The sequence below is a fragment of the Stegodyphus dumicola genome, chromosome 4 (genome assembly GCF_044657685.1).
Source record: "Stegodyphus dumicola isolate Sdum_Otavi_A_Nest chromosome 4, ASM4465768v1".
In the NCBI taxonomy this organism is placed as follows: Eukaryota; Metazoa; Arthropoda; class Arachnida; order Araneae; family Eresidae; genus Stegodyphus; species Stegodyphus dumicola.
Window position 1 is genome coordinate 139337311 of NC_140771.1, and position 17222 is coordinate 139354532.

A 17222-nucleotide genomic window follows, 5' to 3' on the forward strand; every position below is an offset into this window, starting at 1 on the left:
GAGCGTCTTTTGGGTTTTGTCAGTGCCGAGTAGCATTCAGAGTTCTTTGATTACATCCGAGGTAAAATTCCTTCCCTGACCTGAATGTAACTGAAGAGGTACTCCGTGACTTTTCAGTTACGGAGTAACTGAAAAGCTGTATCATTACCTCTGCTACTGTGACAGCCTCTTTATCAGGAATAGGTATGCTTCAGGCAACTTGGTGAGCTAATCAGGGACAACGAGGGTGTATTTGTTGTCATCAGCAGTTCGCGGCAGAGGTCCTAAGATGTCAAAGGTGATACGCTCAAAAGGTTCCATCGCTCTTGTAACTGGCATGCAGTACCCCACTCCTGACACCAAAAAGTGTTGCTTGCATACGGGTTCGTAATAATGGTTTGAATTCACAAGTCGATAACAAATAAAACAAAATACTGAAATTTCCTCAAAGATATTCGTACAATCTCAGAATATTTCACATTAGTTATATTTTGAACTACTGAAATATAAATAGAACTCAATTCAAAACAAAAAGAAAGCTAGTCCGATCTCACCGCGAATTCACTACAATCAATAATAGCACTAAGTACACAACTAATAAACAACTGAAATGAGATGTTTTATTCCGGCTTTTATAAGCTTCTTAATCATGCGCGAGAACATTCTGGTATTTTCTCGATTTATCCGGAAAGCAAAGGAGTACAATTACGAGATATCTATTTATTAAATGTTAAATGCGTGTACTCCTGTATTTTTACTTTATCGATGTAGCTTTTTCTTAAAACACGTCGCACGCATCATTGCAGGGGAAATGAAACAATTTATCTGCAATTCTATTAAAAATAGCAAATTAAATACAAAAACCGTAACAGTATGTATGTTTCTCGCATTGTGATAAAACAACGAAAGTCATCAAATTTTGAATAATGTATGTTTCCGTCCGAATATGGACAACTGGATGCTCAAATTTGGAATTTTTTTATTATCTGTTTCATATTTTATAAAACTTTTAACGAATTTTTGATTAACAGACTCAACGATTTAAAAGCAAGCAATGGCAACACTTACTAAAAAAAAAAACAATTTTATTTCCGGCGCGCTAGACTGTATATCGGAAATTCTAAAGATATGTTCATTTTAAAATTATTTTGCGGTATTGCTGTTGAACCGATTTTATGGCTTAAGTACGAAGAACATGATATTTAATAAATAAAGGTTACACACTAAACATTAAAAAAACTTTCCTTTGGGGCGTAATGTAAAATCCGAAAGCTTTCAGATTTATATATATATATAAATACGTATATAATAATTTTTTAAATTTTAATATTTTTCTTCTCTTCTTTCCCCCTCCCCCATTCACTCACTGATTTTGTTCTTGCATTTGAAATTCAGTTTTCCCTTCTTTAGACGTTAATCTTGAATGACAGATTAAATGGCTGCCGTAAAAAGTAGCTTGAATAACGCCAGAAACATTAAAAGCAAATGGGCATTCTATGTTAATTAAAATTAATTTGATTAGTTTTTCATTTTAAAACAAGAGGATAAGCTTAGTGCAGGAGCAAAACTCGTTGCACAGCTAGGGAGCTTTATATATTGAATTAAGAACTTAATTAAATTTGCAGTTTCGAACCTAATGTTTTCAAAGCAACTATTTTAGGTGCTTTGTCTTCTTAATATATACTGCAAGCAAAGATAGCGTTTTAAATAAAAGATTTTTTCCATTATTCGAACAGATGCAGCGTGCGATATGCAGCTCATTTAGATTAATTCTATAGGCTTTCTTTAATTAATTAAAGTTATTAAAGCAGAATTATAAATACAGTAATAGAGCACTACACGAAATTAAATGAAAAGATCACTAATGAAATCACTCATAAATTTAATCTTTCAGATCAGTGTAGAGACATTAGATTTATTTTGATGCAGGAGACATGAAAAATGTGCGTTGCACTCGCCGGGACTCACACCCAGGACTTCTCAAAATACGCGCCGAGTGTGCTGGCCATTACACCACGAAGGCATGATAAGAAGACGAGATAAGTACCTCATATATTCCCCCTTTTAAAGGGCGATTAGGGATTAGGAGATCCAATCGCCAAATCCTGGTGGTGCAGCATCATCATCCACCACCCCTTTTATTTCGGGGGACACTGTAGAGACATTAGGTTATTTCGAAGCAGTAAGCCTCAGCCGGGACCCGAACCTCAAACCTCTCGAATACCCGCCAAGAGTGCTGACCATTACACCACGAAGGCATGCTAAGTAGGCGGAAAAAGTACCTAATTAGGTAACTAAATTTTCAGAAAGTTTTTTTTTTTTCACTTAAATTTATTTTGATTGAAGGAAGAAATTCTTCCAAGCTTATTCCTCGAACAGCTCCTATTATTATACACAATCTGTTACTTAAATCGAAATCTACAGTTTAATACGCTATAGACATATGTAGTACTTAAACTGTGAGTAAAGTTTTAGCTTTAAAAATTAGTTTTTAAAATTAAACATATAATAAACATTTATAAAACATTCAACTTTCAGAGCATTTGAATATATATTAATATGCATATTATAATTTTTCTTTGGTAAACAGTGGTTTTTCGAAAGCATCAAATAGTTCATTTATGTGCTCTATTCTGGTCATTTTATATTATTTTCACGCAAATAAAAAAATAACAGCTTTAGAGCACTGTTTTTATTTCTTTTTAAAGTATTCAGCTTTCTGTAACGTGTATATGTTTTTTGTCTGAACTTATTATCTATATTAGTAATACAAATCATAGTTGGAAAAGAAAAATTTCAAAAAAAGAACCGAAGCAGCTCATTTCTTCTTTTTTATTTCTTATCACCCTGGACAGTATGTGGTTAGACGTTGACTGCATAGGCCGGTGGATCTGGCTTTTAGCAAACTTAAATATTAAGAACATTTTATCTTTTCAAAATGGGGCAGTTAAAACCTGATGATTCGAATGTCCTTTTGAAACAACTAGCAACTAGGTACTAGACTCTCAGCTCCCTTTTATTTCGTACTGTCTATCAAAATTGAATGGAATTCAAGCAGACAGCATTCGTGTGTTCTGCCTAAATTAAGTAATCCTACCCAGTATATCTTAAATTTATGTATGAGTGATAAACTTGAAACAGCATTCTCCAGATTTTCCTTTGTTCTGTATAGCTATTCCTTTATAAGTGAAAAAAGTGTTAATAAATTTAGTTTATTTTCAAGTTTCTAATACATTATTTTCTATTTGCAGGACACTCTACGAGAAAACTGTGATCCCTCCAGTGACTGCATCCGCAACTGCTGCGTTTCACCCATTATAGCTCCCCTTTATTTCGTAGTGTTTGTCCTGATGGCCCAGTTCGTTCTAGTTAATGTTGTCGTTGCAGTGCTCATGAAGCACCTCGAGGAGTCTCATAAGCACATGGACGACGATATAGAAATAGATGCAGAAATTGAAAGACAGTTGGCTGCTGAGCTTGCCGACAGCGTCCGAAGAAAGGTTAATTCAACAACAGTTTTGATAATTTACCGCTTATCTGTTAATTTCCCCAAAACGAAAAAATTATTAAAAAATTTAAATTACTTATTTTTCATATTTTTATATTAATTATTTTAGTTCAATTTATTTGAGTGAAATGAATTTTTAAAATATTTTGTTTTCAGTGGAAATAATATATTGTTACGAATTTTTGTATATGTGTAAATAATTTTAGTGAAGTTGTGTTTAAAATTATTTACATATATACAAAAATTCGTATCATTGCCCCAAGGACTGCACGTTCAGGGCAGTACAGTCCCTGGACAGGAAGCCATACTTTCGACTAAAGAAAATGCAGTACTAAAATAATAATTTCAATGAATAACATAAAACAAATCAAATAAATAAATGCATAAATTTGCAAATTTGTTTTCGAATAGAACCATTGTCTTAGTTACAATAGATTCACCATGGGGACTAGGTACTATGATCATACTTTAAAGGGCCGGCATAGTTTAATGAAAGACTTTGAGTTGGATGACTTACGAATCCGAACTGTGAAGTCTTTCAGTCTGTTTAGGACTGCGTCCCAATGTGATTGTTATTTAAGGAAAAGTCCTTTCCGTCGAATCGGATTCCATAACCACATATTGTCACCTCCGTTGAATCGATGTCTCGAAACTGTAGTGTTGTATCTAGTCTTCATCTTCTCCTTCGCCAAGTTAATTCGCTCTCAAGCAAAACTGTGCACCACTTCAAACTGTGCCTGGAGATCTTGAACGTATGATGACATATTCCGAAGGCGACCAAATGACAGATCAGAAGGCACGAAGAGCATCTGAGATGGGGAGTAGCCGATAGTCGCGTGTACAGTACTGCGGTAGACCAGTAAGAAACAAAGGTAACTTCTGGTCTCAATTAGCTCACTCTCGAACAAATTTGTGCACCACTTCAAGCAGTGTCTGGAGACTTTCAGCGTATTCCTCAGGCGATGAAGGCACATCCGGAGGGTGACCAAATAACAGATCACAAAGGACGAAAGTGACACCTTAACAGCATCTGGGATGGGAAGTAGCCGATAGTCTCATGGACAGCACTGCGATAAGCCAGTGAGGTAACTCTCAGTCCTGTTGGTTTCTGAAAACCAGCAGCAAGAGGTTTTTAAGGATGGTTCGATTAAACCTCTCTATCGTACCGTCTGATTGCGGATGTAAAGGTGTCCTTTTTGCTTGCAGTTCTTTAATTACCGACGACATAAAATTCCTTCCTTGATCAAAATGTAACTAAAGAGGCACTATGAACCTATAAATACATTTCTCTGTGATTACATCAGCTACCGTGACAGGCTATTGATCAGGAATAAAATACGCTTCATAACACTTGGTGAAGTAATTAATGGCAACAAGGATGTATTTGTTGCCATCAGTAGTTCATGGCAGAATTCCCAAGATGTCTAAGGTCGGCGTTCAGAAGGAGCTCCTACATTTTAACGTTGGAGCTTCCGTTGGCATGCGCTTCTTCGGTTGAAGTCTTCATTTTTCTAAGTGGGCCTCCTGTTGGACTGCTATATAATTCTTTAATGGCCGCGATCCGCGATCTTGAAGTACTAACTGCCATCGGAATGCCTTCATCCGATTCGAACTTCGGGTTAAGATGCCTTTTCGAAATATGGAATGAGTCCCAGTTAGCCCAGCATGAGTTTGTCTTAGGACTATAGATCGAAATGTCCTGCCAAATAAGTTTTCTATTTGAAGATTTCAATCAGTCAGATATATTTCTAATGTCACCATCTTCCTGACCTGGTCGTCGTCCTGGTCGTGCGACCGTATTAACCACTTCGCATTTTGCTTTGACTCCGGAGCAAGGTCGGCAACTTTCTGAGCAAGGTCTTCTGGGCAGGGCATTGGCATTTCCTATGACGGATATTTGTGTCGTTGTCCTGGAGTCTCTGTATCCATCTAGCTATATGGCCTTCGGGATTCTTGAAATTTAATAGTCAGGTATTGATGCATGACTTATACGGAGCATGAATTTTCTGCCGTAAAGGTAATGTTGGAAATGTTCTACAGCTTTAACTGTGGCTGCAACACTTTTCTAGTGACACAGTAATTCTTCTCCGATTTAGATAGACACTTGCTCCAGAATGCTACGAAACGTTCTTGACCGTGTATTTCTTGGAACAAAACAGTACAAACACTCATTGCTCGCACCCGTATCAAGAATGAATGATTTGTGGAGCTGAAGATACGTCAAGATTGTCGCAGATTTTAAAAACTCTTGCATTTAAATGTCCTGTTAAATACATTCCCACATTCTTTTGTCCACAAGAACTTTTGCTTGCTCTCTGTCAGTTTGTGAATGGTTTTAGGAATGGAAGAATAATCCTTCACATTAGGTGCAAAGTCACCGGAAACTTTTCACCTCACGGACATTTTCGGAGGCGTCTGCTGTCTCTGACTGCCGGCACTTTTTCTTGATTCGCTACACGCACTTTTGGCAGAGATGACATGTACAAGGTGAGTCACTTCCTATCTGAACAATTTACATCTGGCAGGACTTAATTTTACATATAAAACATCGCGGACGAAAACGTCACGGAAAAACAACGGAAGGCGGAAACGTCGAGGTACAAAACATCATGGGAGAAAATAAAGGAAAGAGAAGACATTGCAGTTCTAAAATATTGTGGTCGAAAATAAAGCTGTTCAAAATCCGCAGTTTAAAAATATCGCCTCGAAAATATCGTGGTAAGAAAAAAAGTAACTGCAAATCATGGCATGATCGCACACATATGTTCTCAGGTTTTAAAAGCTGTAAATGCATGTTCGCATACTGATTTGGAAACGCAAAAAGGAAAGAGGGATTCTTTCACTTATGTATTTCATATTTTTGAATTAACTAATAAATTTTTGCTGAAAAAATAAGGAAACTTAAGCATTTAAAAATTGAAAATGAATAGAAAATTAATGCAACTTTATAGCACTTAATAGGATTTTAAATTTATATAATTTATTAACAAAGGTCAATAATAAATTAACCTTTTTTATAAAGTTTTACTGATATTTTTTTATGAAAAATACAGTCTAGAAATGCTTAGAAAAAGGAAGATAAATAACTGCATGAGGTTACCTGTATAAAATCGCTTAGTTAATTATCAAATTATTTTCTTTCACATTTATTTATCTGATATTGTATTAGTGAAAATTATATTTGGTTTTGTTTCCGTTTATTCTTAAAGTGTCGTTAACATTTTCATGTATAGCGTGCAATCAGTTTTTTGGATATCGATTTGTTAATTATGACGAAAGTCAGTTACATAATATGTAAGTGTGGGATTTGAAAAACGAATGTGTGCGATGCTATCGTCATGCGATGATTTGTAGGTACTTTATTTTTTACCTCGATATTTTCGACGACAATGTTTTTTAATTGTAAGTTTTTTAACCGCTATTTTTTCGACCACGTTATTTTGTACACGATGTTTTAGAACTGCGATGTTTTCTCTTTGCTTTATTTTCTCCCACGATGTTTTAGAACTGCGATGTTTTCTCTTTGCTTTATTTTCTCCCACGAAGTTTCGCACACGACGTTTTCGCCTTGCGTTGTTTTCTCCGCAATGTTTTCGCCTGTAACCATTTTCTAAATGCTCTTTAAAAGTGTCTCCAACGAAGATGATGCCATCCAAGTATATCAGACACGCTTCATACGAAAGACCTCTCAACGCAGTCTCCATAAGGCGCTCGGAGATTACCGGCGCATTACGTAATCCAAACAGAATCACCTTGAACTTCCTTGTCGGCCGTCTTTTCTCGGTCATCAGAATGTATCGCTACCTGGTAATAACCACTCTTTAAATGAAGCATTGAAAACCGCTTGCTTCCAGAAAGAGAGTCCAGAATGTGATCAATTCTAGGAAGAGGGTAGCTGTCTTTCTTCGTAACCTCATTCAGCCGGCGATAGTCAATGCAAAATCTAACCGAACTATTTTTCTTTCGGACTGGGACGATAGGACGGGCCCCGAGGACTTGCGGATGGCTTGATAACGTTGCTTTCTTGCATGTCCTTCAGAAGTTTTGGTACCTCCTCCTGTTTAGCAATCGGTAGTCGTCTGGGATATTGCCGAATTGGTAGTTGATATCCCGTATCGAGTATGTGCTGAGCCAAACAGGTTCGACCTACGTCAGAAGATGTGCTGGAGAAAACATTTTGAAATTCTTGAATGACGCATTCGGAATCACTCTTTTCTTCATTGTGAATGTGTTCATGTGTTCTTCTTCATCTTTCGCTTAATTGTGCATTCTACAGTAACTCCTATGTTAGGCGGACTATTGGGCCGTTTAACGCGGGTCACTAGAGTACATGTTGCAAACGCTTTACCTTTCCTAATGACTTTCGCCTCATCACTTCATTAGCGACTCTGATTGGAATGGCGGTCTTCAATAAGTCGAAGAATGCTGAGGCTACTAGTACTTTTCGTGGGGTGTTAGAATTCTTAGGGTATTCCATCATGCCGTGCTGTAAGCTTTTGTTTTCAGTTATGGATCCAGGTAGTAAAAGTTCTCTTCTCCCTGGTACTGCGATATTGTCTTGAGCTATTTATTATTTGATAAACGGATTTAGCTGCTTCATCTCTAATTCCGAACGGGGTTATGTCCTCAGAGGCAGAATGCGGTTCTTTATTCTTAAAGTCCTAGAAAAAGTTTTCTTTCCTTAAAAAAGCGTTGATCCAAGTATGTAAGGGCCTGTAATATTTGCTACATATGCTGTGTGATAGTAGACGGCACTTCCAAACTGGATGTTTATGTTCAAATTTCTATCGATGTCTATTTTATCACCGGACGCAGTCCAGAGGGCAACGTAAGGAAGCGTCCAGATGAGTTGACCTTCCAGTTGTTGAGCCAAGTCTTTTTGAACGATGGTAACATTGGATCCTGTATTGATGGTCATATTGCGCGTCGTATGCACGGCACGTGGTCATTTTGCACACTTCTGTTTCGATGGCCATATTATTCCGGAAAAATAAATTAGAGGGGGGAGTCTACTTAACGCTGAGTAAAGGACTAAATTGGTGAGGGCTTTGGCGACTAATTTTTGTCACCAAATTTTGCGAGAAATCGCCAAAGGTCGCCAAACTTTATGCTGTCACCAAACCAAAAATCAATTCTCTTTTAAGTATCCTCGTTTCCTGTAATATTCCCCTTCAGGGATGGTTAAGAACTAAGAATTCAAAAATCCCTGATCTCTCTTAGTTTCTTTCAAGTAGGGATTCTGTTAATTGATTGAACTATATTTACAAATCGTTTATGCCTCTGTCATGGAAATGACAGACAATAGAATAGCTAAAATTAACAGTGATATTTTCAGAGATTCAAAATATCATTTTAAAATGATAATTAACACACATTTTCAGTTAGAAAAAATAAAGGAATTATCTGGTTTAAGCTACTAAAAATAGCTTGAAAAATGCTAGTAATATTTATAGATTGAATTTTGAGTCAAATGTGCGCTAAAAGATATTACTCCTAAATTTTAAACGATTTAAGTAATATTTCAATAGCATTAACTCTACGTTATCTTCGATTGAAAAGGTCACAAAGTAACAATTCTTTAGTGTTTCTAATGGTAGATCATTTGGTGGCATTTCAGTCCGGTCAATGTATAATTGGTACTGTGCTTGAATAAATGTAATTAATCCCTATATGTAACTGTAACCGTAACCAGCCATTATGTGCCTTCAAGTAACTTCGAGAAGTCGAAGGTACAAGAGATTTCTCTATTTCTGGGGAAAAACTATATAAGACTGGAAAGAGCATCAGTTTCTCAGTTGTTTAATTCAGCGTTTGTTCGGAGTATTGAGAGATCTCCATAGAAGCCTCTTCTTTTTAGATAGGCTTTGCATTGCATTGTAATTAACTTGCTTAGTAGTTTAAAGTATAACTACTGATTGTGCTCTGAGATACCGATAAGAGCTATAATAGTATTTTTGAGAAAAGTTCCAGAATTGTAAAATGTTCCTTTTTGTAAAATAAATTTTATCAAGTTACAATCGGTTGGTTCTGTGTGCATTCAATGTATTACTAATCCGTGCGCCCGCAACAATATTTGTTAATTATTCATGCTTTACATAATGCACATCTCATTCTTTTAAATTTCGTGACCTGAAAACCATGTAGAATGCTCAGACAAACTAAATATCATGTTGTTCGGTAATTACTCAGTTACGTCCTGAGATTAGAATTACGAATACTCAACATGAATTAAAATTTAGTTAACCAACTAATGAAGGAACTAGTACATTTGTGAACTATATATGAGAGTGCTTAATATGTCAAGAAACTGCGCCACATTTTCCTCTTCATTACAACTGTATTTTTCATCATTCTGGTTAACAATAAAAAACTGGAAAGGAGACACTTTAAATTTAATGGAATTAAGTGAATAAGCGATTAACTCATTCATTGCCATTGATGCCATTAGATATACAGAGAGTTCATTTACGGCAGCCTCGGGCACTTCGGTAGCTTAAAATCAGTATTGTCATCTGAACAGTGTAGCCGCATTCAGGCATTTAGCTAATACCTCTCAAATCATGATGTGCATTTATTACAAAATATTACTATATATTCTTATTTTTGCAAAAATATATACCTTGAAAGATATACGGTTTTACGGTTAAACTCCTACCACCTGTTACACAGCTCCACACAAATATACATAAACACAGCACCCATTAAGTATTTCATATATTATATTACTACGGATATTTTTCTAATTATTTATGTCAGAGTGATCTTCTTCTGTTTTTAATTAAAATTCTACCGTTATCCATCACACCTCAATTTAACCCATTCTAATGTTCGAAATGCTTTAGCCACAGTAATAATTTATTCCGAAAATCATTTGTACGATGATTTTTCGTGCTAATAACCAAAAATCAATTCTCTTTTAAGTATCCTCGTTTCCTGTAATATTCCCCTTCAGGGATGGTTAAGAACCAAGAATTCAAAAATCCCTGATCTCTCTTAGTTTCTTTCAAGTAGGGATTCTGTTAATTGATTGAACTATATTTACAAATCGTTTATGCCTCTGTCATGGAAATGACAGACAATAGAATAGCTAAAATTAACAGTGATATTTTCAGAGATTCAAAATATCATTTTAAAATGATAATTAACACACATTTTCAGTTAGAAAAAATAAAGGAATTATCTGGTTTAAGCTACTAAAAATAGCTTGAAAAATGCTAGTAATATTTATAGATTGAATTTTGAGTCAAATGTGCGCTAAAAGATATTACTCCTAAATTTTAAACGATTTAAGTAATATTTCAATAGCATTAACTCTACGTTATCTTCGATTGAAAAGGTCACAAAGTAACAATTCTTTAGTATTTCTAATGGTTTGAAAAGAAACGAACACAAAGAGGGCGTTCGAAGTATTAAACCACTGATTTAAAATAATGTCAAGTTCAAAGTTATTTTTTTAATATTGTTATATTTACATGCTTTGCTAATTATAAGTTTAGAAGTTTCCTACTTATATTTTTACTGGGAAGTTCGCATATGATTTTATCTGTAAAAGCAAAAGTAAAAATAGTTCATTCGCAAATTTTTTAACAAGCAGTAAGCCTGAATTCTGCCCAAATATATTATAACACCTTTTATAAATTATCGAAGCACTAAATTTAAATTTTATATCAAAACATTGTGTAATCGACTTTTATTTTATATCACTACCCTGATGATACATTTAGCTATATTATTGTTATTATTATAGTATTTACAGCAAAATATGTTTTTCTAAATATGACTACTCTAAAAATGAAAATTTTGCAACAAAATTTGGAGAAATACTTGAAAAGAATTAACGTAGTTCATTTTCCTACAGTAGTTACAAGGTAGAAATGCATTTGCACATTTAACATTATTATTAATAATAATTTTATAATTATCGTTACCATTATTATTTTTAGCCGAAAGGGACTATTAGTTTTGAAACATGATTTCATCTTTTCCTTCGTCTCTTGCCATTCTGCCAAATGTAGAGTATTTAGCTTTCAAATTTATTTATCTGTTACTGAGTAACAAACTAAGCTATTTAAAATCAATAAGTGTGGGTATTGAGGATAAAATTTATACTTTATAATTTTAGTCATTTGAATAAAAATGAATTTAATCCATTGATATAACTAATTAAAAACAGTAAATATTTTTATAGAATAAGTTACATAGTTTTTTCATTTTTCAAGTATACACAAGGTGCATAACGTTCCCACGGAAATCTAAATGTATATTCATCTAATATGCTATGAAATGTTTCGCTGTTCCACCTGGGCCATTTCTATTGATAATCTATAACTTACTAAGTATATGAAATTTTAAAAGAGCTCTTTTGCATGACCATTAAACTTCGAACCCTTCGAATTTTTTAAAATTTTTTATTTATTTATTTGCATTATCTATATGCGTATCCGGCCGTGAAAACAACCTAAATAAATTTTAGTGTAGGGCTTCACTAGTCTTTAATTCAGGTGTGCTATCAAAAATTTAGTTTAAAACACATACCAGTTTGTATGATTTATTTTTATTAAAATAACTTTATTAAATGGATAGCATTAAATTAGCTAAGATAATTATCTACATGCCTTCCATTCAAACATATTATTAGAAAACTAAATTAATTCTTCAGAAAATTTCCAGAATGCAATGTTTATTAATATATTTATGACACCTTATTCAAAAGTATAATTTGTAGTTTTTTTATGTTAATTAATAGAGTTATCTTATTATTTTGCGTATACTTTCACTTCTGTTTTCGTCAACTCTAACCAAGATACAACTCAGTTAATATATTTCAGCGAAGAGTGAGTTTCTTTTCGAGAAGAAAGAGATTCTGGTGATACTGATATGTTTTATGCGTTTCAGCTCTGCTAACCGCAATTTGCTTCGCGAAATCTTAAAGCTCAAGTTAAAGCGTAGTAGAAGCATGTTCTTTGTATTCAATACTTTAATTTGACTTGAATATTTATTCTGAACTTCCAGCAAGCTGTGGAGGATCTGTTGTATTTCTAAGTTTTGTCTAACCGTCAAGTTGATGGGTTAGTAAAAAGATTTATTTTAAATTTTTATCTGCGTTTGTATCTTCAGAAGAACTATCTTCAGAAGATGGGGAGATAAGTAGTTAGGCTGTCTGATTCTTAAGTGTTGGTATTTTAAATAGACTGGAATCTTACAGATTCATTTTTATGAATGAACTTGTACTGAAAATTAAATGATTTTACTGATAATAATGATTTAAATAAAAACCTTATAGTTTCTTGAAGATTGCTAATGTGATATTTGACAGCATTACTTTCTTTGCTATTTAAACCGAACGATACAAGAATTTTGAACGCTATGCATTATTTTCTAGTTCATTTTCGAGTAATTTCTCCATTGTTCGCTTCTGCACCTTGAACATTATTCGTAGAACTCTATACATTTGTCAGTATCAATTAATACCTTTACTTGTGAGCTCAAAAATCAATATTCTGTGTTCCACCGTTAATTATCTTGAAACTCATTTTACTTCTTATGGCTTTTGCGCCATAAGAAATATTTAAAATATAATGGTGCTAAAAATAATGGTAACAATAATTATAAATAGTTTATAATTTCCTTCTGTAATAAATTAAATAATCTTCAGTAGCATTCTTTATTAATATCACATGTAATTAATGATTTTTGCTATAAATCTTAACCAAGAATATTTTTTAGGTAATCGCGCTTTTTTTTTTTTTTTTTTTTTTTTTTTTTTTGACTGAGCGTTTGTTCCAGTATCTTTTCGTAGCTTTCAGTAGCTTTTCGCTTTAATTTTTTAATTTATTTCTTGTTAATAAGTAGAAAAAACTTATCCAGAGTTCTGTAATGGAAAAATTCACCCAGAAAAGAATAACTTATTCTTTACCAATTCGTACTTAATTTCGAAACATTTTTATGAGTTATATGAATTAACATGAGTTAACATGATTTTATGAGTTAACATGAGAAATTGCAAAAATAAGCAATTAATAGCATTTATTTTTTTCATTGTTTTAAACTTTTCTTTGTACTCGTTTTCCTACTAGGATTTTATAAATGCGTTAAAAACTATGTAATGCATGTATAATGCAAATGCATGGATAAAAGTTCCTTATTCATTAGAACATGGAAAGCTGAGCTGAAGACTGTGTATTATAATTCTAGCTACTTGTTTCTTCAGTATTTAAAATTATTTTTTTCTCTTTTTAATAGCATCCAAATTTTACTAAACCAGCATAAATTATTCCTTATTGTACTCCACTATTTTGATGTTCTTTCCATGGATGAAATGTAAAAAATATACTAATAAAAGTTTTGAAAAAGTAGCATAAATCATTAAAATTTTATTTTCTGATGAATAGTTTTATGTCTCATCAAACTGGTTTTATTCATGGCTAATAAAATAAACTGAGTACTTTAATAAAATCGGATAGATTCCTGTTTTAAATAAACTATTTTAATGCAGAGTTTTTCATTACTTGACTATTTACCTTATGTTTTATTTTTACAGTCTTAACATCTACGAAATTTCGGACATAAATACAATTTTTGTTGAACACTCCTTCGCTTTTCCCACAGGGCCGCGATCGGAGGAGAGAAGCCAGAAAACAAGAAGAATTAAAAGAAAATGCACATAGAAAATTAATCAAAATGTCTTCACTTCCTGCAAACTTCATTTTCCGTTTCTCAGAAGAATCAGATGCCAAAAGTAATATTTACTTTGACTGATTATTTTTCATAATTGAATTGCACGAAAATGTTTTTAAAACTGTTATTGCAACTACTGTTAATTTTTACCAATTTTGACTGATATTCTAGCATATGAATATAAAATTGAATAATAATTTAATTTCTTTTGCAATTTTGTCAAAATTATAAAGAAAGCATAAGATACTGAGCCGAGGAAAAAACTGCGATGTTAGGGATAAAAATAAAATTATTCTTAAAACTTATGTAATTATAACTCTACGGAAATGCATCCCTGCACTTTTTCAGAGATGTGCGCTGCCGCCACAATGAAACAAGAATATCTAAGCCATATTTACGAGATAAATAATATAAAGTACGATGATCATTTGAGGAAAATTACAGCCCCATTTGACTTGCGGAACACATATAAATCAGTATTTATTGTGGCCGCCATGGTAAGAATTGTTAATACTTCAGCATTAATTTAAAGAGGTTCTTGATCTGGGTTTGGAGTGTGTCAGACCACACTTTTCCCACGTGTTGCCGTGACCACTTGCAAATGACCACTTGTTTGCCAATCATTAAACGGGTGCTTTTGATGGGCCATATATCGAAAGAACGGCTAACACACAGGGCAAAATGCAGGATTTAGAATGATAAAAATATTTTATCTTAAATAATTTTAGTATCTCTTATTACTGTACAATGTACGTGAAAATCGAAAATGCTATATACAGTGGTAAAATCTTTTTAAGGCATATGGAAAAACATTTTCCTTAATTGCATGTATGTGTTTCAAGATATTTTAAATAAAAATGCTTATTTCTTGAACATCTATTGTATAATAAAAGTATATCAAACAAAAATAGGCACTCCTTGATAAGTCAAGATGTGATATTAATGTGATAATAACTGTTATTCTTCATCGCCACAACAAAGATTATCATGTGACTCGTCAACGGGGTCCATCGGTTAAAAAATAATAAAATATCGAACCTGGCAACTTCTTGTGAAAAGGATTGGGATTTTGCCTAAATACTCTCTTTGAGCTGCAATTACCGCATCACTTGAGCTCATTTTCTGTATTAAAACAGTCGTATGTTTTTATATTCCGTATGGCTAATCTCTAAAACACCTTTGAATTTCTGTTTTGTATACATTGGTAATGATTCGGTGATTCGCTATCATACGTAAGAAGCTTGTGTATTGACACATTCAATTTATTTATATACTGTTTGACTAATAATTCGGCTAAGCAATAAAGTTTTAAATTTTCTATTCTTATGAAAACTGATAACTTGCCAGCACTCGCAAAATATTTGAAAAACATTCGGTAACCGGTACTTTCTGATTTTTTTCTTTTTAATTATCGAAATTTTTTCTGACAGTATTACCATGTTGTTGTTTCCATCTCCTTTTTTTCTGGTTGATCTAATATAATTGTTTGCTCTTCTATTCGTTTGCTGACTTTTACTACTCGTATTTTGAGCTTCACACATGCCTACCATTGCCATCAGTATGCTACATATCTTCAACATGTATGAAATGTTTAATAAATTTCGTAACATTGAGAAAAGACGTGAAACACTGAAATTCGAAATCTGTAATTATCAGTATTCCGCTATGTATTTTTGTCATTAATGTCTTTTTTTAATAGCTTAACAAATTATGCAAGCTTGTATAGTAAGGTATTCAATATATCAATCAATCAGCCATCACGCAAAGCACAAATAAGTGCAATTTTGAAAGAAAAGTGCTTTTGGTTAGTTACAATGCCTGATATATATTAAAATTTGTCATTCTGAGCTTGATATTACCATTGATTACTGTATGAGTTGAAACCCGCTGCAGTTTCTGCCTAAGACTGATAGACATACCAATGAGTTGTTTTGGATCATTCTTATGAGGATATTTCTGCTTCGGTGATCCATGATGTCTGGCAGACTAAAAGCAGAGTATGTGCAGATGGTGAGGTAGTAGCTACTGTTGTTGTTGTGCCGTATCTCACTTGTCTGACAGTAACATCGGAACAAGCCCGTGAAATTCATCGTGGCAAGGAATGTAAGATTGCGCCTGTCGTTGGCAAGAGCCTTGAACACCATACAGATGACAGTACGACTTTGCTCAGTTCCGCCCCCAATTTTGATGGAGAGCACGCCAGGCGGACTAGTTCAGAGGTCTCTCACCCCTCTTCCTCTACCACAACCTCTGGAGAGGACTTTCGACTTGCCGTATATTTAGAGTGCCCCCATGCCGCACAGAAACATCCATGCCTTCTCCGGGAATCCAACCCGGGCCTTTTGTTACGGAGTCACTAATCACACTCCCAGCTGGGCGGCAGTGACAACTAAATACTGAGAAATCTAATGCGATCTTGATAAAATCGTATACAGCTGTATACTCAAGCCGTGTAAATTCAATGGTAATCGCAGCGAATGGACGACTTGCAAAGATTTCCCTGTTGTCTAAGGAACATCGACTGACATAGCTTGTTGTGGAACAGATCCTAATTCTTGTGCTCGAATTATTGGTGTTGCTGTGTGATTTGTCATCACCATTCGCATAATATGCCTTCCTCGCGTTAGGTGTGACAAGGCCAGTGCAATCTTTCCAGTCAGTCTGTCCAACTCTCCTGCATCCATCAGTTTCAAATTTGCAACACTTGGCTTGATTTCATCTAACACTAGCGCCGACTTCTGAAAAAGGTTATCATCAGTCTCTGTAAGCTACAATTATCAAACTCAGAAACTTGCTCAAATAAATATGGTAGTGTTTTTTAAGCGACATAATGAAGCTTCCCATGCAAAGCGTCAGCAAGACTTTTTTCCTTTCGTTTAATGTATATATGCATTTATAAAAAATAGATAAGTTAAAATACTAACTATTTGAGATAGTTCCTTAACAGTCCTTTCTAATTTGGTTATTTCTCCTTTCTGTCTTAAAATCAGTAGCTGCTTATACTAAACCGATATATACTGCGTCAATTAAAATTAATCCTTCTCAGTTAATTTTTGCA

At 33.9% G+C, this 17222-nt stretch overlaps 1 protein-coding gene across 3 annotated transcripts in view; it reads left to right on the plus strand.

The window, feature by feature from the left end:
* LOC118190875 (voltage-dependent T-type calcium channel subunit alpha-1H-like) overlaps positions 1-17222 on the plus strand; it is a 401335-nt gene that overhangs the window by 370078 nt on the left and 14035 nt on the right. For all 3 annotated transcript variants that reach the window (XM_085815548.1, XM_085815546.1, XM_085815545.1), the window contains exons 31-32: positions 3231-3479; positions 14096-14225. In XM_085815548.1, the coding sequence (XP_085671674.1) occupies positions 3231-3479; positions 14096-14225 (379 nt within the window). The remainder of the gene's footprint in view (positions 1-3230; positions 3480-14095; positions 14226-17222) is intronic.